The sequence below is a fragment of the Pholcus phalangioides genome, unplaced genomic scaffold (assembly GCF_987345545.1).
Source record: "Pholcus phalangioides strain wild (caught in Gottingen) unplaced genomic scaffold, Ppha-v1.0 ptg000024l_1, whole genome shotgun sequence".
NCBI lineage: Eukaryota > Metazoa > Arthropoda > Arachnida > Araneae > Pholcidae > Pholcus > Pholcus phalangioides.
The window spans coordinates 24,881,063-24,906,280 of NW_028301616.1; the positions used below are offsets into that span (position 1 = coordinate 24,881,063).

Genomic DNA, 25,218 nt, shown 5'->3' on the forward strand with positions numbered 1-25,218 from the left:
TGCCTACATTCAATAATCAAGTTGCAAGAGACATGGTTTACAAGTTTTGAAGCATTAAATAAGTGACACTTTACTGGTCATTATTCGATTCGCATATCTTATATCAAAAATGGTAGATGCAGCTCTATAACTAGCATTACACAGAAACAAGCTTCGTGTTAGGTTCGCAACTCGGACCTACACATCCTAACATGTACCAATTTGTTAGAAATTCCACAGAGAAATATGGACGAGGTACATGCGTGGTTTAGTAGTAGTAGTTCGGATGCGTGATGCTGTTCTATGGAGCTTTCTTTCAGAAAGTTCACCCGGAGATCGGACGGGTCTATCAAGAAGTGAACTGTTCGTTTTTGTGATAGTGACATCCTAAAGCATATAATCAATGGACCTATTGGGTGAGAATATTTTGATTCTGTGATATATTAATGTTAAAACTCCAAAGAAAATTTATTGAGGCATTTTGTGCAGTCTTAAATTGTTTTTGTTGTAAATTCTAAAGGTTAACGCTGTAATAAAAATCTTAAGTAAATGAAACAGTTGTCATATCATTGTTGTCATCTGTTTGGGAAAGATAAAAATGGAATCTGGGATGTAACGACAAACTTACGTTACATAATGATTGAATATTTGTACTGTTTGTAGGGCTGTTGCTCTCTGTGGCGAGACTTTTTAATGGGGAGATCAGCTTGCATTTGCACCTCAAAATTGGGAACTATAGAAAACCAACTTCAGTCAACCACCACTGTGGTAATGTTGTGGCTCGAACCCATTAAATTGGGTCAAAGCAATGCGAGTTTGTCATTATGACCACTCAACCACCACAGCAGCCAATGAGGAAGACTGCAGGAAAAAAAATTTACTTCCAAACTTATAAAAAGCCTTGCTATCTTGAGACTGAACAAGTAATATGACAGACAAAAGACACGGCTATCAAATGAAACACATAAGAAAATAATTTATTTGTTTTGCATATTTTATTTAAGTTGTCAAAACTGTTGTACAATACATATTGTTCCCAATATGCATAAACACACTCTATTTTATAAAACTTACTTTTATTAAAATTGTTTTACAGTTCAAAATATTAAGTAATCACAATTACCAAGTAGTACGAAATATTAATTGTAATATCTTAAATTTTTTTTGGTCTGACAGAATCTTGTATGTCTTCATATAATTAAAAGTTGTTAGTTTCTATCATGCAGTGTCACATAATATGTAAATAAATTCACAAATGTCTCCACACCCAAAGGATTTCTAAACTTATGTTGTACAAATCCAAAAAATACTCTTGGAATCAAGGCTGAGCTGAAAAAACCTGATGATAGAAGTAATTGCTAGCTAGGCATTTTGAATTAAGCCTCAGCCAAAAATAGCATCAAATTCAGAATTCCACTTCATAGGATAAGTTAATTTCTCAGTTACATTCAAAATAAGAAAGAAATGCTAAATCAAATTCTAATGAGTAGGGGAGACTAGAAGTGAAAAAATTTTTTAATAAACAATATATATATATATATATATTAAATTTGGAGATGTGGGCTGAGTAAAGCCTTAAAAAGTAAAAAAAAAAGGTTCATACAAACATCATAAATAACCTGAGATAGAATAAAAATTCATATACCATTTTAAGTAAAAAAGAAAATTAACTGACTTATCAATATAGTCAAATGTATTTTCATTCGTATCCAAATTCAGCAGGTATCAAACACCAACTTGCCTTTCTTTTTGTGAAAATAATATCCTCCTGTCAAAAAAAAAAATCTTTAAGTATTGGGAAGAATTTTGGAAATAATCGTACAATTTAAAATTAGTTAAAACTTCTGTAATACATATTTATATTCAGTAATTTTAGGCTAATAAAAATTATAATCATACTTTTTCATGTTCTTCAATTATAAGGATATCATCTGGAGAGTCCTGTAAATATTAGAGTCATAAAATAGAGGGCAGATATGTTTCAGTAATTTTTAGTAAGCACCTACTGTATGTCTAAAAATGCAGATTAATATCAAATCTATCTAGCTCCTGACTAAATGATGAACTCACATTTTTGTCACTTCCATATACTTCATTTAAATGAATATCATCTGGAATAGCCTATTAACGAATAAAATTCTTGAGTACAATTCTATAATACATTAATAAAAGATATAAAGCATTTTTTTTTTATTCACTTAAAAGTAATGCTTATGCTGAGACACCAAAAAATCTTTTGTAGAAACAATCCCATGCAATTTCATTAGTTGCTTTGGCAAGTTAGTGCAGTTAACAAATGATAGACATCTGTTTTTTAGATTATTTTAAGTGCCATAAAACTTGATTCTTGAAGCTTGTGAAATAGGTCACAGAATTTCCAAAGCATGGGCAATGTTTTTGTTTCTACATTAAACATTTTAAGGGTACACTGTGAGAGTAAAAATTCTGGCAAAGCATCAATTCATGGCAATAATATGACAATATGGATGAAAGAACCTCAAACGAATCTCATCATCATAGACTTGCTATAATAATTTCACTCCCTATACACATGCAACACTCTCTGAAATAACATATAACTTCAGTGCTAGAATATCAGCAGCCAATAGCTATTGATTATGACTGCCAATCATATGATGATTATGCAACATTCCTTCCATTAAATGGATTTTAACTGCCAATACCAAACCTGAATACCCCTTACAAACAAATCTTTGTGCTTTGCCTACGCTTAGGAACACAACCATTGGGCAAATTGTGTTGATTTTTGAAACTGTTAATAAAAGTCCAATGAGTTGTATTTGCGACTATTATGTTTCATAAGGCCATTAAAGTATTACATCAGCATAGGGGGAGGGAGTTCGTATTTATTGATTTTTGATGGGGGGGGGGGGTTGTGAATGATGATTGCATCATCAATTACCCTTTATGGAAATGTTAAATATTCTTAATATCTGTAGTTTGCATATTTATTTCCTATTCAACTGAAAATCTTGACCACACGTGGCGTGGGCCCACTTTGGGCTATAGGCAAGACCAGACACATCCGCAATAATTCATAGAATTGCATTTATAGCTAAATAGGAAGGAATTACACCAAATTACTTAAATGTTTGTTTTCAAGCAATCATCTTGACATGACAGTGATTAATATCTGTGAAATTTAGAGAAACCATGATGAAGAATGCTTACACTAGCAGTGACAATCTAAGCCAATCCATTAATGAATGCTCAAAGCTTAAAACACTAGCTAAAAATATATTGTGTTCACTATTCAGTTTATTGTCATGTGAAAAATTATCGCTGTGCATTCATAGCAAAGTTCACTACAGAATTTCAGACAGTGGTGGTCAGAGATTCACTATGCATATTCTCAAAGGGCAATCCCAATCGGGGGGAGTATGCAGGATCAACCTTTGGAGAAGGCACAAAAGGCTTACAGGATAGGTACAATAAATTTCTCAGAAATTTTGAGTCATTAGCCTTCAAATTAACATAAATTGAAAATAACAACATATAAAGGGTTTTTTTTTATCATTTTGAGGGAAGAACATGCAAGCCCCTTATACCCCCCTCTGCATACACGTTTGAACCCAATATTCGGTAGGAGGGGGAGGCAGAGTTTTGGTGACATAGAAAAAAGGGTTCAGAAATGGTTAAAAATCTGCCAACATAATACCTGAATGGCCCCCTTTGACATACAGGGTGTGCCGAATTGTTTATACAGTAGATATCTCTATAAAAATTGACTTTAGAGACATACTTTCAATAATACAAAGTTTTTAAGTGATGTGCACTTACTTAAAATCTTAAAATTTGTTTAAGGGGTTGTATGCATAAAAAGAAAAGAAATTAACTTATTAACAGTACCCATGTGCTCAAAAACCCAATTAGAAAGTTGTTGCCCTGTCTCTTCTGAGGCCAACTAAAAACTCCATGTTTCTAAGTGCAATATTTGCTTATATATTTGAATTCAAAATCAGAGCAAAGTTGGGAAAAAACAGCATAAATTAATGGACAAGCTCATTATGCTATTTTTCCTACCTTTTCTCTGATGTTGAATTCAAATATCTGAGCTTAATATTGCACTTAGAAACCATGTTTGAAAGTACAATTCTAAAGCCAATGCTTGCAGAGATATCTGTTGTGCAAGCAATTTGGGACAGTCTTTATATGCCACAGCACTTATATTTTTAAAAACATGATTGTGGAGTCTTAAAGAGTGCTTATTTTGATACCAACCCTACACCAATTTTTTGTGTCAAAAACGCAATCTTCAAGAAATCAACAATGACCCGACAATGCCATTAATCTATCAATGTCAATCAATTGATATGCCATATAAAATTTATAATTGAACTAATAACTAATTGCACCTGAACTATTCAGAAATGGTTCTGAGCATTAACCCTACAAGCCAATTCAGAAATTTAAATGCTAAAGCCTTATTCACGATACTTAAATTTAAAAAAGTCTTTGTGCAACGCTGCTGAAAATAATTTATATCTATTTTAATTTCAAAATTGTAAAAAAAGTTATGTTATAATAAAATGGCTACGTTATGCAATAAAAATGATCAGGCAGTAAAAAATTTCACCGCTTGTGACATACCACATACAGAGTGATCCGCACAGAGTATAATATTTTGCTACAAAAATGCCTGTTTATAGAACTTACAATAAATACAAAGTGTGATTCAAAATTAAAAGAGCCTATCACATATAACAATCGATTGACAATACTGATTGGTTTTGCACATGTGTAGTATCATTAACTGCTCTGTTGGAAATGTAACCTTCACATTGCCATCAGTTGATTGTTCCCTGCCTACAGTGTGTTAAAATGAGTGCACCAACAACAAAGCCTGCCAGTTGTGAAATTTGATCAGAGATTAGATTTCTAAATGCAAGAGGACAGACATAATGCTGCTGAAATTCACTGGAAACATGTGGGTCTACTCAATGAGTGAAGGAAAAGTGATGTAATTGTGTCATGAGTTTAAGGAAGGCTGTTCAAATGTTCTCAATGAGCAGAGAGGTGGCAAACCTAGTGTCCGGGCTAACAATCTTGTTAAGTGTGAATTGAAAAATGAAAGAAAATCTTCACTTTAAGACAATCTTTCTCTAGAATTTTCTAAGACAACATTGTTGAGAATCATGACTGAAATTCAAGCCAGTGGTTCCTAAACTAGGATGACCATGTCCTGGTTTTCTGGGACATCCCCGATTTGATTTTTTGTTAATAAATATGCTTTAATTTCTGCAATCAATTATGGATGAACTTCATATGTTTTCAATAACTTCATCAAAAGACCCTTCATCAAAAGAGCACTTCATATAGAATCATGCTCTTACTATAATCATGATTTTTTTCCCTCATACTTTGAATTAAACACTACATACGAATTAAAAAATTTTACATTAGATTAGAAAACTCGAGCTCGTAAAGGTCAAATTATACAAAATTTGAATTAATCAAGTTCCAATGCATATATATGTGGGTGTCAGAAGCATACATGTCATATGTTTGAAGTGTTGATGTCATCTATCTCCCAAATCAGAAGTGAAAAAGTGATGGGTATTTGCAAGTGCTACTAAACCACACATGAACCTCATAAATGTTCCTTTGATGAATTTATAACCAGTGAAGGCTGGCTTTCTTTTGAATTGTCTGTAACCCTTGTCTATTGTTATTAAGGCTATTTGCTTTTACTTGGTTTCTTCAGTTTCACCCCAGATGAGATATACAATGCTGTCGGTATGGACGCAATTCTATGTTGCATTTGTTACGTACGCAGTGGATGCTTCCATATCAATCTCTCAACTTGTGGTATGCTGATCTCATTATGCCAATATATTCCTTTATTTGGAAAGAAATCTCTTATGAACTTGTGGACCTTGGCACTGCCAAATATAGCTAGTACATTATGCCAAGTATAGTGCTAGTTAGTGGAAGTTACCACATATTAAAATTGAACTGTATTAATGCCAATATACACTCATTGCCATAAAAATTTGCGCACCAAGAAATAATTGTGGGATCGAAACGAAAGTTGGCCTGAAGGTACATGTCGGGCAGATATGCAAATGATTAGAAATGCAGCGTGATTGCGCATTGCGTAATGCCACTAGAGGGCGTTGAACTTTGTTCTCCTTGGAGTATAAAACAGGTAAGCAGAGCTTGCTGGAGTGTATTTAATCGCTTGCAAAGGAAATGCTGAGGTAGACATGCCGTTGAGCCATTTTTCAACAAGACAGTGCTAGGCCACACACAGCAAGGATGTCACAAGGCTGCCTCCGCCACATTACCACCCTTCCCTGGCCTGCTCTATCCCCAGATTTGTCACCAATCGAGCATATCTGGGATCATTTGGGACGGCAAGTTGGACACCCTACGAGGTTGGTCGAACTAGAGGCGCATTTACAGCAACTGTCGAACGAGATGTCTCAGGACATCATACGGAACTTATATGCCTCAATGCCCGCTCGTATCGCATTGTGCATTCGCGCTAGAGGGGGTCCAACAGAGTACTAAAACTTCTGTTCATCTGTACAGGGCTCGGCACGGGTCACTTTTTTCACTAAAAGTCACTTTTTTAGAAACTGGTCACTTTTATTACGTATTTTCAGGCCCAGGTCACTTTTTCCACTTTTTTAGCAAAAAAACCTCGGTCTCGCGCGCTTTTCTGCTGTCAGTGTTTTTCTTTTCTTCAAGGAGGAACTTTACCTGTTCAATATCGCTAATTTTCTCCCTCCCTTCATTGAACTACTATCGAAGGCATCTTATCTTCCCGGGAGTAAGACGCCTTCATATACCTATCGTGTATTAAGGAGTTCTACCCGGGAGCATACCGTGTGACGTCAGCATAACTTGATTTCAAGGCGCTTGGAAAAAGAAAGCTCCTTGGTTAAAGAATCGTCATTTTATGGAAAAGCCGGTCGGAAAAAAAAAACTAGCATAAAAGGCGTACTTACAACAAAAAATTTCCCCCCCCCCCCATACTACCATTCTTTCTTATTTCCCCACGTGCTCACTCGTTCTTTTATTTACATCTTATTTTAAAATTGATCCTTTATTTTATTTGTTTTAAAAAATTTTAGTCCTAAGGGCCGAATTCCTTTCTTGGAGCATCGAGCAAGTTACATTTGTTGTTTGTTCTATTGTTACTTTTTTTAAATGTTATTTGAAATGACGATTAGAGAGCCCGTGCAGAAGCTAACTTACGCGCAGCGGGAGAATACCAAAGCGCGTATTAAAGACGCGTATTATTAATACGTATTAAGCGTATTAATACGCTTTGGAGAATACTCTTGTAGCTGGCCAAGGTTAAAGAAGCTCGCATGTATTTTGAATTTACTTACAATAAAAAAAAAATCATCCGATTGAAAATCGCGATCTATCGACAAATAAAATTCGTACTATTTTTCTAACTGGATTTAAATCTGAGCAAGAAACCGTACCCCCAAATTTGATCGAAAGGAGAACTATTTATGAAAAGATCACAGAATCCTGCAATTCAACATTTAGTTTAACACAAGGGTTTCCAAATCAGATGAAAATTTGTCATCAGGCTGATAAAAACTCAGTTAACGTGCATGGGAGCCGTAACTAGAGGCGGATTTAACGATGGGCACACACCGAGCGCGCCTTTGGCCCCTACTTCACATTTTTTTCCTAATTTAAAGGGCCTAATATTAATTTTTTTTATTCCCGGGCCGTAACTTAATTTAGAGCATCTTCACGATACTGATTGTTACTTAATATTGTTGGATTGTTTTCCTTTTTTTTTCTCTCCATGCACGTGCGGGAACCGGTTGTTCCGACGCTGTATGCAAATCGGCGGCGGCGTACTCTCACGGGAGCACGGATATATAGACTGGTTTTTTCTTTATAGGTGAGATGTCTGTTTTTTCCGCATGGATGTATGTCGGGATTCGATTTGTTTCTCCCTTTTGATTGCCGGCCGTATTTTTGATGAACGAAAATGATCTTGTTTTTTGTTTTTGCAACTTTTACGGAAAAGGAGTTCAAAATGAACTTCTGATCATTGTTTTTCTTCAGCTCAGTCGGTGCGCTCTGCCCCCCAACAAATATCGACATCTTGCGCGCCATTCTTGATGTGTAAAAAAATCTTATTTTTAGACCTCGGAAGTTATTAAAACGTTTGTCTCGAGTCTGTTATGACCGCAATAGGAGAGGGCGGGGGTCTGGTTCCACGGGTGTTGAACGAGGAAAGGTGCCGAGTTTACTCATTTTCTGTTAAAAAGAGTGGATACCGGCCCCGAGCGATAGTAAATTTTCGTTCGTACTTGCGACCCGGATTGCTACATACCGTGATCAGATCCAAAAGCGGGGGGGGGGGGGGAGAAAACAATGCCTTGGACGGCGTTTTTGATGGAATGGTATATTTAAGAAAAGGCAATAAAAATTCCTTTGCAAAATTATCGAATTTCACAGTCAAGGGGCAGTAAAATTACGTTTCCCCTCCATAAAAAACAATTGTATTACGGCCATGGTAAATCGGGTGTCCCGGATGGGGACGAATTCACTATTTTTGTTCGTTGAAAGTTACGGGAGGAGTCAGCGCTAACGTGGCGACTTGTTTTCGCGCTAAAATAGGTAGCCCTGACAGCAGCATCCATAAACTCTGTATCAACCGCATTTATAAACCCCGTATGTTGTTGATTCAATTTTTGTGTTCATTTCATCCTAATTTTCCGTATTTCCCGATATATTTCTATCGATTTTCGCATATTAGGTTAATTCATATTATAAATTATATATTTTTTTGTAATTTTTTATGTGCCCTTCGTCAGCCATCTTGAATTGACTACCGCAAAACGGCGATTCCTTGGCTCGAAAAAAAGTCGCCACGTTGGTGCTTACAAGGTTCATGGGAAATTTACCGGGCAAGGCCGCTGAGTCTCTTTTTCTGTTAAAAATTACGGGGGGAAGGCCAAAATTATACTTTTTCCAGGGGTAGGAACACTGCGCCAAAATTAACATCTTGCGCCATCCTGCTCCAATAGTGGTTTCGTATTTTTCTGCGCCAAATAGCTAATTTTGCTTCGTATGCCCAGAATTTCTTAAAGGTCGCCAAAAATTTTTTGTTCCTGCTTACCGTGAAACGATTCTTTCTAAGAGCGTGTTTTATATATATTCCACTGTACGCCTTATTTAAACTATCGGCCTTTCCATCGTGAAACCGCGATAATATCCGTGATTGTGCAACTGAAGATAGTTTGCAATAGTCTTTCAGCTTTAAAGTGCGCCGCTGTGGTGGTCGAGTGGTCATAATGACGGACTCGTGTCGCGGGGACCCGGGTTCGAGCCCCATCGTCACCACAGTGGTGGTCGGCTGAAGTGGGTTTTCTGTGGTTCCCAACTTCAAGGCGCAAATGCAAGCCGATCTCTCCGTTAAAAAGTCTCGCCACAGAGAGCGACAGTCCTACAAACAGTATAAATATTCAGTCATTACACTACACTCACTTCACTTCTGAGATATAGATGGCAGCACTAAAAAATCATACACAACACTAAATACGCACTCAGACTGTTAGGTACACATACTTACACTTCCGGCACAACTCACTAGGTAGTAAATTGCCCATGGCGATAGACCTAAGTTGTGCTCGGCTTCAAAAAAAAAAAAAAAAGCTTTAAAGTGCAAATGCGAGTCAGTTGCCGTTTAAAAAAAAGTCGCCACTGGAAGCAGCAGAAATTACGAATGTTAATTTAGAAACTGCCGAATAACGAGTGTCAGATCACCAATCTCGCCAAATAATAAGTACTTAATCGCCAAAGGTCGTGTTGATTCTTCCGAAATTCTCCCCCCTTTTGCAACAATTTCTTTCCGAGTATAAAAAAGTTATAGAAAATTTTTTGCTCATTTGAAGTGCTGCTGTTCAAGACAGCAAATAGTGCCCTCAGTAAGCAAAAATCATCTTAAATAGACTGGTGTGAAAAATTTTATGACAGCCTCTCTTTCAAACGATGTGTCAAAAGCCTGAAACACCAAAAACAAGCTGATGAAAAGATTTTTGATAACAAAAGACAGTGCAGTTTTATTTTGAAAAGGGAGGAGGGTTAACGAAAATATTCTTGTTAATTTCCCTGCTCCAATAAATATCTGCTGAATTTGCTGCTCCAAAACTGCTCAGAATCCTGAATTTTGCTGCTCCGAAATGGACTTTGTCACTTCCCACCCCTGTGTTTCTGGGTAAAGGAGTAAATGTGTTTTTTTTTTGCAGGGGTGTATGCATGGCCCCCACATCCTGAAGCAGGGCCCCTAGGCTGGGATCTTTTACGGGCCCCCTGACCAGACTTTCACGGGGCCCCCCTTTATGATGAATTTATAGCGTGAAAAAACAAAAAAATTATTAAAATCCTCCCGGGCCCCAGGGCTGGAGCCTTGTCAGCCCACCCTTTGTGGGGGCCATGGGTGTATGTTGTGTGTAAAAAAAGGGAAAATATATATTTTTACAAATTTCAAAACTGGTTTATTTTTTCCCTCACCCAAGGACAGTATTATTTTGGTGCCCCCGCCTGTAAAATAGTACTCGCCCACTTTTCCTAGTCCAGCCATAGGTGGAGATAGACTTGAAGGTCTTAGGGGTGTGGCACGATGACAATTGATATACATCATATACATGTATACATCAGTAGGCTCTGCCATTGACGCTGGGGGGGGGGAGGGTGGATTGCCCCTCCCTCAACATATAATAATTAAAATAATTTAGTTAATTTAATAATTTGAATACTTTATTCAATTTAATAATTTAAATATTTTATTCAATTTAATAATTTAAATATTTTATTCAATTTAATAATTTAAATATTTTATTCAATTTAATAATTTAAATATTTTATTCAATTTAATAATTTAAATGATTTATAATTCAGTAATTTAAGTAATTTTTTAATTTAATAATTTAAAATGTTAAAAATTTAATTTTATGGTTTTTAATCATTAAGTAAATTTCTTAAAATTTGTTGGAACATATTATACAAACCTAGGTATGTAAATCAAATTTGTACTAGTTAAAAAAAGTTTGAGTACATTTTGTATACTGTCATTCATAGCATGACATGAATGAAAAATCCACTGGAATGTAGATGGGACAAATTCTCTCATCAAATTTTGTGTTATTTCATTTTTTTCCCTTCTTTGAATGTGAAAAATTTTTCCCACTTTGAAGTTTTTCCTGCTTAAATTGATTTTAAGATGGGTTGTGCAAAGCAACATGGGGGAAGGCATTGCTGCTGTTACTTAAAAGGGATGTAATGTAGTTATTCTCTCACTCATAGTTGTTGATAAATTTGATAAGTTATTCAAAACTTTTCTGGTTAGCAGAATGCGTTTGAGTTTGATTTAATTATTTCTATCTATTATGTAAAAAAAGCAATTTCAATGAGTTCTATTGAAATGCAAAGTTAAAACTAAATTCAATTTCAATTCATTCAATTTGGTAATAAAAATTCATTGTCCATTTGGTCTCTCTCTAAAAAATTTTGGTCACTATTTGGTCACTTTTAAACATTTCGGTCACTATTTGGTCACTTTTTCAAACATTTTGGTCACTATTTTCACTAATTTTGAGGCCATGATCCGTGCTGACCCCTGTCTGTACTTTTTTCTGCAATAAATGATCCTTTTTCTTGGATTTTCTAATCACTTACTTATATCAACGTAGTACTTACATGTATAAAATTTCGTTTCATTTTGACGACTTCTTCTGGGTGCGCAAATTTTTATGGCAATGAGTGTACATATTTCTAGCTAATGATTAGGAAACAAAACATACATCTTCTTTATTTTCATACTTTTCATTCAGGGAAGAATCATCTGCAACTGCCTGACAAATAAATCAAAAAATTAATAATTCCATTACTAAAAATTGATACTCCCTCTTCATTAAAAGATTCACTTCATATATACAGTAAAACCTGTCTTTAACGGAACCTGTATTAAGCTGAAACCTATATTCAATAGAAAAAATCTTGGTCCCATGATTTCAATGGCAAAATACACATTAGAAAACCTGTATTAAATGGAACCTGTCTAATGCGGAAGCGGAAAGGAAAATTGTACCCTTTGACAGAAAATTTCACGCAAACAATGTGAGTGTTTGGCAACCAAAGGATCATACAAAGCGTTAAAGTGCTCCACCAAAATTTTTACACTATCTTTGCTTGAAAATGTGAGATCTACATCATCCTTCCTTAGATTAGCAAAAACCATTTCTGTACTTAATGCTGTGGATTTGATAAGCCATGTGTAATAAAGCAGTTGCTAACAAAGTAACAAACTAACAACAGTAACAAAATTTTTCGGAAAAGCAGGCTTTTCTACAGGAGAAATCGGCAAAGTTGAATTTACAAATGATATGCAAGACTTACAAAATTGTATGCAAGCTGTGTGCATTCTGTGATATGCAAGGCTGAGTAAGGCCGGAATTAATTAGAGAGTGGCAAAGAGGGCGACTGCCCTTGCAGCAAAATTTATGGGGGTGGCAAATTTTAGGTGGGAACAAAAGCGCGTTATAAAATCAAATTTTACAGTATTAGTGGTGGCAAAATCATGTCGCTGTTTCCCTCACAAAATTCCTAATTACGGCCAGGACCGTCTTAAGAGCATCTCATGGGCCTCCAGGCCATGATTTTTCTGAGGCCCTACCAAGCAAATTCTCGAAAATTTCAACCACATTTCATTTTTGTGAGACCCCCTGCAGTACCCGGGTGGGCCCATGAGTTAAGACGGCACTCTGGTTATGGCCCTGATACTGAGGATTACATAAACATAGACTTTTTATGTACGAACTGAATCTGACAAGAACACTGACACCCTAATTAAAAAAAACATATTGTCATAATTGCAGAAGAAAAACAATGTAGATTGGAATTTTATAAAGATGCTGTCAAAACCCAAATACAGCATTTAGTAATTATGGACTAATTATTTTATTTATTTTTAAATTATTTACTTCATCTTCAACTAATTCATTTTTATTTTCTTTCAATCACACACGAGATCGTTACTAATTAACACATTATATCAATTAAACCTTTATTAAGCAGAAACCTGCATTCAACAAAAAAAGTCTTGGTCTTTTACGATTACGTTGAAGACAGGTTTTACTGTATATATATATTTGGTATAAAATACACAAAGACATGAAATAGATTTTTATTGATGTATTGCCTGTGGAAGGCCTGAGAAGAGATTTATTATTAGCCAAATGTTGACGATGGGAGATCTGAAAAAAGTGTTTCATTTCTCATTTAAATGCTCTCTGCACATCTCTAGAAAATTTCTTCACTTCCCTCATAAGATAGTTGAACATGATTTGCCATCAATATAAACTTACCACAATAAAACAGGGTGTATGAAAATGATTTTTATGTATTCGATAAAACAACAATTGCTATGAGGTGGAGAAAATCACATGGTACAGTGAAACCTGTGTAAAACGATAAACCTGCCTGTAACAATATTTTCTTTGATCTTGGTGGAATTCTTATAAAATAGGAAATAGCACAAATTCTCAAACTGTCTACAATGACAACCTGACTATAACAATATTTTTTCTAGGTCCCTAGAGTATGGTTATAGACAGGTTTTACTGTTCATCTGATTCTGTGGTATATTGAAGTTCTCTGCACAAAAATCATGTCTGGGAAATGAGAGGATAGTTTCATTTCCCGACATACCATCATATGTTGAGTGAAGTAAACTTCAAAAATTAAAATATTGCAGTTTCTGATTGTTTCATATAGTTTTCATCTTTTTTGCTGTCATGTTTCAAATTAACTATTTTAATTGTTAATCATGGGCTTAATCATAGGTGAATACGGTTTTGTATAGTTCAGTGTTCTTCAAACTCTAAACTTTCAACTTGAAACTTCTCAATGTTTTTCTCAATGTAGACCGCTGAAATTAAGTAACAGTTTTTGCAAACCGGTGAAAAAACAATGACTAAAATTTCCTAACCTTCTAATTTAATATCACAAATTTATTTACAGAACAGCAATATTTACATGTATTTACAAGTAGAGATAAACACTAACCAGATCAGAGTTCTCTTATTAAGCATCTCATCCAACGACTCTCTATTTTCTTATGATCAGTTCACTATTTATAAGTACGGTCGAAACTTCGAGGAAAAAGAATATTCCACAAAATTCTATTTTAGTTTCCAAGTTGTCGGCGCCACCATATGGAGACCTTCTAGATAAATCTAGAATTCTAAGCATATCTTGATATTTCCTGTTTGGCAACAGGAGATTATTGTCTCAAGGGGTTATTCAAAAATTATGTTACCAATATTTTTTGTAGCAATATTTTTATACTTTGCTATTATGAATGCGAGAAATCGCTTCAAGCTATAACCCCTGCTGCCACCTATTAAGTAAAATCAAAACTACCTGTTATAATTCACAAAATAAAATGATTGTTTTAAACTGATGAGAGGAATAAAAATGCAGTATGAAACTAAAATTTCTTAATATTTTTATTCTGCATACCAGTGTAAATTTTATGAGCCAAAATACCGGTTACTACAGGTTTTTTTCATGTTTACAAAGATTAATTTAGCAGCAAAAAAAACATATTAGCATTTTGGTGAATGAAATTTACATGAGTATGAAATGGAAGAAAAATAAATTTTATAGTTTCATACCATATGTTGTGTATTTTTATGCTATACATTGGTTTAAAACCAACAACCATTTTATTGTAAGAATTACAACAGATAGCTTAGTTTTTATTTCATAGGAGGTAACAAGGGTCCTATATATTTATGATGGATATTTTTTCCGGTATATTTGTGTAGAAGAGAAATTCTGCATAAATATTTTATATTTTTAAAATCAATCGCAGAATTTTTATTCCTTTCGGCACTTTATATACTGCATAATAAAGCCATATAATATATATTTTTAGAAAAATATATTTTTACTTTTTATGCAAACTAGGAAGTTTTTTTCCCTCTTCCATGAATACCAATAAGATATGCTATTTCGATGGAAGTGAGGTTTCTTTCCGTTTCTAGAACTGCCCAGTTCCAGTATATGAGAGTCTATGGATGCACCGGGTCCGTAAATATTAGGACCGTGAAAATACATTGACTACACATTTGCATCATGTGTGCCAAAGAAAGCATCTCTGTGAAATTTCACACTCGTGTGTTGAAACACTTGCATCATCGTCTGTGAAAAAATTTAAAAAACAAAATTTTTATTTTTTTTAATATGCCCACTTCGGGATGTGGTTTGAAAAAAAATGTCTGGTCAAAATTTTCACATGCCCTGGGCGTGTTGGGCACAGATTAGTTCAGCCCTGCTTTGTACACCTTTGATCAAGCCAGTGTCATACTATTGATAGGGCTTCCAAAAGTGCACTGCATATTTGTAAACTGACTATAAATTGAAGCTTCATCATAAAGATTTGCATGGGATGCAAAGGTGATGTTAGCAACAACATTGTTCTGCATCAGTTTTATTTTGGAACTTCTTTACTATACTAAGTCATATTTACATAAACGGTTTGTGATCGTCATCGGTTCTGAATCTTCACTAATCATTCGAGAGGCATCAAGGAAATCTACTTTTATTTGCATGCTAATAATTGTGCCTTAGCAACAATAAAATTGTTAAAAAGTCAGAAAACACAAAGAAACCAACCTCAACTGAGTTTCGTTACTACCTCTGTGGGGTAGCAAAACTCAGCTCACAAGCACAGGCTTTTGTCATACAAAGCCATCCTGATACTCGCACAACTTACACAGCAGTGCAAAAAAATAAAAAAATTCAAGTTCCATTTAACTAGTTGCTGATGTAGTCATTCCATTAGTTATAGGCTCTGTAACTTATTTTGGGATTTAAAATATGATAATCTCCTAGGTTATGATATAAATATAAATGTTAATAAAACAGTATGAAAAAGTTACATCAATTTCCTGCGTATAATCTGCAGATTATAAGTTGAAAACATCTGAATTTCTCAGTTTGGGTTATAGCCAGGTGTGTATTACCTTCAGCTTTTTTTTCTGACAGTTGCGAGCAGAAATTTTAAAACTATAATTTGGGGAAATAGTTTTTAAATACATATATATGCAAGCAAGAGAATCCAAATTTCTTCAAAAAAAACTAAAATTTGTAAAATTTGAATTTTATGCCCCTGCAGATTATACATAGGAAATTATGACAAATTCATGAATCATGATTTAAGCTTACATTCAATGGAGTTTTTTTCTTTTTCCTTTGAACAGATCTTCGATAATATAGACACGATTTGGAACCTCTTCTGTCTGAAATCTAAATGAACACAAATTTAACAATCAAAACTTTTTCTTGAAAAATAAAAATCTGTTAATAGAAATTGTGTAATACTGCACCAATGTGATCACACTATTTCCAAAAGAAATAAGGACAGCCAACACACACAGATCGACATAGATTATACCACACATTTAATATGCTATTTCTGCAAATCAATGAGAATCGATCACACTAGAAGTTTTTGTATTAAAGTCAATACCTGAACCAGTCCAAAGCCAATGCCTGGAGTGTATTATTCTGTCAAGCTAGAAGCAGTCTAAATTATTTATTGAAAACCAGCTTAGACATTGAAGTGCTGTGAAATCTTGATATATATAATGATACTCTCTGGACCATAAAAAAATATCATTGTACAGGAATTATCATTACATAGAGAGGAAGCAGTTTAACATTAAAGTGTAGACATTTCTAAACAAAACAAAAAATATTGTTGTGGAGGGATTTATCATTATATCAAGTATCATTGTAGCAAGGTTTCACCGTGCGTGCGTGCGTGCGTGCGTGTATATATATATATATATTACTAAACTACTGGTATTGAATCCTTGCAGTAAAAAATTATTACAAATCCAGTTGCTACAATTTGGAAATAACACAAAATAAAATAAAGATAATTGTAAAACATATAACTAAAAATTTTAATAAATAACAAGAATACTTACGAAGTAATGCTTCGTCTCTTTCACCTTCATTGTGCCTGTGGATGTTCTTGTTCTCTGTGATAGTAAAAAGAAATTATAGGATGAAATTTGATGGTTATTTGCAGTTTTAGAATCGATAGCTCATTAGTGTCGATCACAAAATTAAATAATAAAATAAAGCCTCAATTTAATTGCAACTACTTTCAACTTTTACCCAGCATGAGACATAAGTTCTTTCCTCTGCAGACAATTACTACTTAACTGTACATGCACCTCAAAAATATTCCTCTGGAAAATTTCTAAGGAATTGGTATGTGCCAGAAAACGTCGTGTGTGTATATATGTGTGGCCCTAACGTATTTATATAGTCAGAGTTGTGTTTGTTTCATGCTATATTGGAGCTCAAGTCCATATCTAGGATGTTTGTGAAGGGGGAAACAATTTTGCTGCCCCCACCACTGTAAAATTTGAGGATTTTATAACAGTATTTTTTCTTTCCTAAAATTTGCCCCTCTCTGGTGCTACCACCTGACTTCATATCTTGAAGTGAAAATGGCAAGCGCCCGAATTTTCATGTCATGTAATTATGATATTGAAGGTCTGCCTGCTCTCTACAGAGAGCCTTTTTTCAAATAGGAAACCAGCTCATATTCGCACCTTAAAGTTGCATCAATTGTAGAAATCCAACTTCAGTGACCACCATTGTGTCGTCAACAGGGTTCAGATCCTCATGATGAGAATCCAGCACAATGACCGCACAGCAACTTCTGCAGACTACAAGATACAGACTGTTCATAGCACAATAATTTCCCAAAATTTCTTGAGAAGTTATTAGATTTCTGTCAAGACACTTATACCAATTTTTCTTAAACAATTTCTCTTTGTTATCCTTGATTGTAAGATTAAACATAGTAGCACTGATTTGATAGAAGAAATAGAGAAAGTTTGAGTATAATCTTGATTTTTTTATTAATTTCTGAGGTCTAAAGTCATGTTTTTCAGCTGTCACAGGTTTGAGTTTTTTCTCTACAATATTTAATGATTCCTAAACCGTATGCCACAAGGAAGATGTAGTTATATTGAGAGGGAATAAAACTACAGTTGCCTCAATCAGACAATGCCTGCTTTGATGATAAAATAAACAGTTCAGGCAGAACTCCACAACTCCATGGCAGGGTTGGTAAAAAAACCAAAAACCAGGTTTGTTTGATTTAAACCAGTTTTTTTGGTTTAAATAGCATTTACATTAAAAATAATAAAATTTTAGAAAAATCATTCAAACTTCTAATAATTAATTAAAATAAAATGTTTATTAATGTAATTAACACTATATATTCCCATATTAATTTATAAGTATTTCTTACATTTCAACAAAACCAACTTTTTGAAATTGCCAGTGAGGGTTTCATCTCTCAACTGAGATCAACAATGGCTCCACTGTGTCCTGTCCTCAACCTTCCGTGCATCATGGCTAAAAATCTATTTTCGTGCCACAACAATTGGACAAGTGTTGCATGTGTTCGTACAGCAACCAAAGACTAACTCTCTCAGCCAGTCATACAAAGGACCATATCCTGTGCTGGAGAGATCGGCCAAAGTATTTTATAGCTAACTCAAGCAATTATTTTGTGTTTGAAAACTATTAATGTTATTATTAGTCATATAATAAAGATGTTTTCTCCAGTTACTTTCAATATGCTTAGTTAGGAAATCAACTTATCAAAAACTATAATAAATACAATGTGTTTTTAATGAAGCATAATTAATGCAAGTTAATTAGCAATGATTTATGATATATGAGGTGAATATAACTAAAGTTCCGATTTCAAAACACTGTAAAATAAGAGCTACTGGTCAAAATGAGTTGAAAATTTTCATGAATATTCCTAAAAGAATGTAATCTCGTGTGGCAAAAGAAAAAAAATTCTTAAAATGTAAAACAGACTGCACTGTACTCATCTAGCACATGGAATATTTGCTGGTAGAATGGGAACGTTAGCCACTCAAGGCAAAACGATAATGCAATTAACATGGCACGATTTCATAATTCATGGAAACATCACAAAAATGAGGTCATTTAAGCAAGCAACTACAACTTACACAAGAAATGTTAAATATGTTGTTCACTGTATTCTGGCTGTGAGGTGGAAGTGCAAAAATACTTGTTCAGCAATAGACCAGACTATGTCATGGTAATGATGTGGATGTGCTTTCAATTCACCAAAGTTTGCAATCTGACCACTGCACATAACATTTTGGGGTGTTCCCAAAGCCAAAAGTTGCAAGGATTATACTAGTAGCGTTCACCTATCAGGTGAACATGGCGCCCAGGTGTGGTGTCATGTTGTTACTGTCAAAAAATGGTTCTTCAGCAGATGCTTTGCTGGTGTTGCAATATGCGTCTTGATAAAAGTTGTGCTATCCACCAGGGCTGGACAAATAAAAAAATAAAAATAAAACATTACGCCCCAGCCTAATTTGTTAGGAATGAAGCATGTTTTTCCCCAAGAAAAACAGTCCTGAATAATGTTCTTTTTACTTTTCCAGGACTTTATGACCATGTTTTGATCCCATGTTGGAAGACAAATTATTATAAAATCAAAAAAATTTGTCATACTTACACTTCATTTTAGCAATGATGCATATAAAATTTTAGGCGCCAAAACTGATTTTCTAGTTGTCATGGTGACCTGGCACCTGGGATTTGTCCAGCCCTACTATCCACACAGTGATTTTTGCTGCTGAGGAAAACACTATTTCAGGAATGTTTCCAGTCAGCTGAGAGCCTGTTGCAGAACAATGCAAAACATTCTACTTTAGGTGTGTGTGTGTGTGGTTCTCAAGTGGGAAGGGGCTTGGCTCAAATAAAAAGAAACTAAAAAGTGCAGCAAATGAGCACATTAATTGGATGAAAGATTTTGAGATCTGTTAAATAAGCAAGATTTATGAAAGCGTCTAGCCACAGTAAACCATGACTTTGGTCTTTGATTGCATAATGATGTACAGGTGACCCCCAGCTTTCACACAATTCTCTATTTTGCAAATTTTAAAAATTAAATTTTTTTAAAGATTTTTGTCAATGATTCAAAAATTGTGCTCTTAAGGCAGCCCTGGTAATCGTGCATTCTTATCGAAGGAAGAATCAGTTACCCCTGGACATAAACCTTCTAAAAACCAATTGACATTGCTTCTTGGTGGAAACTTGATTTAAAATTGAAGTCAATGTTAGTTTATCAAGCAGAAAATCCCAGGGTATTGAAAGGAAAGATAAAGCATTGCTTCAAGTCATTTTGAAAAATAAAAAAACCTGAGTCACTGCATTAATATTCAAAGATTGGTTAACTTTTCATTTTGTGCCAGCAGTTAAGCAAAATTGTAAAGATAAAAATTTACAATTTAAAGCATTATTAATCTTAGACAATGCTCCAGAACACCCAAAAGCTCTGCAGAATTTATACCTGGAAATCAATGTTGTGTTTCTTCCTCCCAATACCACCTGCCTCATACAGCCTATGGACCAAACAGTGATAGCTACATTTAAACGATATTATATAAAGACAATAATGAACCAGGCCATCAAGGTAACTGACAGGGAAAGTGGGACTCCATTAAGAGATTTTTAGAAGAACTATAATATATGGAACACAATATTGGAGATTCATGGGCTGGAATAAAAGAGTCAACAATGAAAGGTTTCTAGAAATAATTATGCCCACAAATGATGAGTGATTTTATCAATCCTGAAGAAACTCTGGAAACTATCACAGATAAAATAGTTACCCCAATGAATAAACTAAACTTGGACATCAACAACAAAGATGTTAATGAGTTGATTGAGAGAGAATCTCACTCAGTACCTTTGTCAAATGAATACTTAATTGAGCAACAAGAGTTGAGTGAAATACACAATGAAAATGAGAAAGAAGAGACTGATAAAATAGTCTTTGACAATCAAAAATATAAATGAAGCCTTCATATATCTTGACAAATTTTTTACTATCATGGAAGAATGTGATCCCAATGCAGAACGTAGATCTCAAGTGCATAGGGTGATTGAGAAAGATACAGCATGTTATAGAACACTTAAACAAGAAAAGAAAAAAAAAAGGTGGTATTCAACTAACCCTTAAAAGTTTATAAAGAAAACACCTGAAAGCAATTAAACACATCTCATTAACTTAATTGCATATATTGTGTAATAAATATTTTAAAATACATGTAAATTTTTTTGTTTTTTTTATATCCCTCGCTTTCGAACATTCAACATTCGCACACATTTTCAGAAACCAATAATTTTCAAAAGTCTAGGACCGCCTGTACTTGTCAACCTGTGACATTGTTTTCCCTCGGCAGCTGCCACTACCATCACCAACCTTCCGCATACTTATATAGCTGTTTTGGAAGGCTGTCCAGGCAGGGGCAGCTCTGCTAGATACAATGAAAAAAAAAAGTTTTCTCTGCATATTATTCCATCCAACACATTCATAATTTGAATCTTACAGGCAAAACATTTTTATGAATTTTTTGTGTGAATTATTACCTCTCTCAACCCTGGATGTGGTGTCCTGTGAGGCTGCTCAGCCATAGAGCCACCCCTGTATCCAGGTAATGTGAAGGGCATGAAAAATGACTATTAGCAATATCAAATTCTTCAGCTATAATCTATCCATTTCTACATTTTTATTACTGTGTGTCTGTCTTCAAGTTTTACATACCAGTGCAAATGAAAAAGCTTTATAAAATATTTCCTTTCTAGAAAAGAATATTTTCAAAGAGTATTAATGAAACAAACCTTCAAAGGATCACTTAGAGTTTGCACTTTCAAGGATGATTTCTTTGGGGGTTTTTTTTCAGGCTTCAACTAAAATGAAAAAGTGTATTTAATTTTGAAAATAAAATACAATCAAATTTTAAATATAGTATCACAGATGTCTTTGGTTTGCTATTTAATTGAATAAAAAATTTCATTCTTTTTTATAAGTGCTCAAATTGGGAAGTTACATTATAAGTTTTCTGCAACTATACATTTTCTTTGTGTCCCGTTTCTAAAAAAATTATTATTGTGGTAGAGCTTATCCATTTGTGGAAACACTCTTTCTATTTAAAATTTATTCAAGAGCATTAATCAGAGAAACAGTATTTGTTGAATAAACCTTGCGGATCAAGTACCAATTAAGCATTATGTCTTTTATATACAGGGTGAATCTGACCTATTCTGCCAAATGGAAGGGGGTGATAGACAAGCCCAAGTAGATCATGAAACACCCACTTTCTGCTTTCGAAAGAGTCTATAATAAACCATGTCAGTGTTCTGGTTCAGGAGAAATTCCACTTTTTCTTTGTAATACATCACTGAAATCAACGTTTGTCTAAGTAATTTTAGTAGGTTTTTGGCGACAATTTGATTTTTCACTTCACCAATCTCTCAGAGATTGATAGAACAAGGTTAGTGGGGTGTTTCATGATCCACTTGGGCTGGTCTATTACCCCCTTTGTTTGGCAGAATAGATCAGATTCACCCTGTACATATAACGGCCCTCTTATTTTTTTTTCTCTCACAAAATTGAAAATTATGTATTGTGTAATACCAAATTGTGTTTAATTTATATCCTGTTTTAGCATATAATGAATATTTATGGGGGGAACATCTATATTATAAAGTACATAATAAATGAATATCACATCTTTTCCACTATTGGAACTTAATAATGACAAACCATTGCTGTCTTAGAATGAGGTACTGGCACCAATTTCCTCTCTTGCTTCAACAGAAAAGAGTCATGAGAAGCCTGGAAACAAATCGGTAAATTCAAAAGAGAGAAAAATTTAAAGTAATTTTCCATGTGTGAAAAGCATTTGAATGAAAGAATATATATATTTCTCCAATCCATTAGCGGAGCTAGAGTTCACTTGAACTAAAGTGCACTTGAGGCTTTTCTTTCTTCACTATTATTCAATTTTTTCAGAATTTTTCTCAATGTTTGACACTTGTCTCTGTGAGAAATTCTATACTTTTTAGTGTATTACCATTGAAAAGTAGTTAAAATTATTCTATTAAGCAGAGCTTGTTAATAATGCCTCTGTGAAGGAGAAGCTATATTCTTATGAGCAGGGTTCAGAAAACCCTTTTTTGTGGACACTCGTGGGACAAAAAAAGTTTGTCGGTAAAAGAGGGGGGTGATCGCATCAGGGGAGTTCCTGTTGAAACTGTAAGACACAGTATTAACATTAATGGAAATTTAACATTAACATTATGAAAATTTCTGATTCCTGAACCCTCCCTCTCTCCAATCTACCATGAAAATTGGTCATAATCATGAAAATTGCGTTCAAAAAATTTAATATATAATTAAATTTTTTTTCAGAGTCACGTATCCCTCTACTTTTTTCGAATGTATCTTAATAAAAGAAAATTTTTGGGAAAATAATTACAGAAATTTGAAAAATTATTTAGTGAACTAATTGACAGATGAATGAAGGCATGTAAAAAACCCATTGATTTTACGAAAACTTCTTTTGTTGATTTTAAAATGTATTAATACTTGCTAGGATCAAAATTATCCCAACGACACCAGTTATGCACAAAATTTTCACAACACCAGTTAAGGGCAGGGTTGGCTGGTTTTTGACGGTTTAAACCGCAGTCACGTCAAAAACCTCAAATATTGCTTTTCGATATAAAAATTCCCATTGGAAATGCACACATTAGTTGCATGTAATGTTTAAAGTGACTATGTTATACAAAGAATAAATATTTAATATGATTCTAAAACAATTTTCTACTCTCAACAGAATTATTTTGTACAATATATATATGGTTTTTTTTTCTTATAAAATTTGACTAACGCATAACATGAACATTGAAGGGAAAACTGTGGAACAATTTCACATTCTTTCATTCAAGATGATTCTTGACCTTCCAAAATTTCTTCCACTGCTTATATATATGTTTGCATTGATATAAACCGTCTGCTGTACTCTTTTTACAACAGTGTTTAAAAAAGTTTATTACATCATGTATGTAATGTTGATTTCTGTTATTATTAAATTATCTAGATAACCACTGATACTTAAAGCGATACTCTTATTGCGCATAACATTGAAATCTAGAGATCAAAATACTAAATTGTAGGACTAAAATGTCATTTAATTTGGCAATGCTAGCTTGTATATGTCAAACTTAGTTATTCTTACTTTTGCACTATGATATGGTGCATTTACTAGCATTTATAATGCAATGGTTTTCCAATTGAAGCTGTATTCAAACGTGCAAAACAAATGCTTTGGGTATCAAGTCTTGTCAGCTCTGCTTTGGTTGAAAATACTCTTTAAAACTCTGTGAATTTATACACCCTGATCTAAGAGTAGTTTAATAATAGAGTTTAATTAGTGCATTAACAGATGCTGCATGAGAATTTTTATATGGAACAAAATTTTGGTCGGATCAGAAAATTTAAAATATCTAAATAGATATTTTTCCTCAGTAATTATCATTCTGAATATAAAACCCTTTAATCTAAATGAAAGTAAGTGTTTTGTTATTTAACATATCTATCAAGTTAACAAAAACTATTTGACATCATTGACAGTAAGATTTTGATACCAAGTTAGTTTCTAGGGTCAAAAACCTAACCCTGATGCCCTATCATACATATTTTGAATAAGCAGCTCTATTCCACTTAGAAAATTGAACACAGGTAATGAGTAGCTTAGATAAATAAACCATAAAATTATATTTTATATGTTCTAGGCTCTTATGTTGAAGAATTCAAAATTGCAAATTATGATTAATATTTTGCTTTAATTATTGTAATAAATTAATGTTTAAAAATAAAATATTGTAATATGCAAAAAAGTAAGTTTTTCATCATATTGTATACCTATTGTGTTCAAAACATTATGAAAAGGTATTCATTTAGGTTTTTGACGGTTTTCGACAGTTTTTGATGGTTTAAAATTGTTTAATTCAGGGTTTCTCAAACTCCACAAGGTAGTGCCCTGGTTCGGCCTCAAACCTTTGTCAGAGGTGGCACAAAGAAGTGGCTTTGACAGAGGTTTTTCGAAGACATTTTTTGTTAAAATGCTCTGGGGAGTCATGGATAAGCGTTGATTAGGGAAAGGAGAACCCACAGCACCCCAGCTCTGATGCCACTGAGCTCAATACTTATCTTTTCTAGGAATATTCTTAGTTAATGAACTTGTGTAATTCATGTGCACTTTTACCTTATTGCAGGAGGATTCTATTTTCAGTTTCACGTTT

General features: G+C 34.0%; 1 protein-coding gene across 2 annotated transcripts in view; it reads right to left on the reverse strand.

The window, feature by feature from the left end:
* Positions 1–1,536: 1,536 nt before the first annotated feature.
* The window catches only part of LOC149069073 (HORMA domain-containing protein 1-like), a 64,606-nt gene continuing 40,924 nt past the window's right edge, over positions 1,537–25,218 (reverse strand). The window contains exons 12-19 of one of the 2 annotated variants that reach the window (XM_089250638.1): positions 22,676–22,747; positions 21,751–21,819; positions 16,980–17,033; positions 16,213–16,293; positions 11,784–11,834; positions 2,050–2,100; positions 1,879–1,920; positions 1,537–1,747 (exon numbers count right to left, since the gene is read on the reverse strand). In XM_089250638.1, coding sequence (XP_089106764.1) covers positions 1,679–1,747; positions 1,879–1,920; positions 2,050–2,100; positions 11,784–11,834; positions 16,213–16,293; positions 16,980–17,033; positions 21,751–21,819; positions 22,676–22,747 — 489 coding nt within the window. In that variant the 3' untranslated portion in view covers positions 1,537–1,678. The remainder of the gene's footprint in view (positions 1,748–1,878; positions 1,921–2,049; positions 2,101–11,783; positions 11,835–16,212; positions 16,294–16,979; positions 17,034–21,750; positions 21,820–22,675; positions 22,748–25,218) is intronic. The other variant, XM_089250639.1, reaches the window with a different exon arrangement.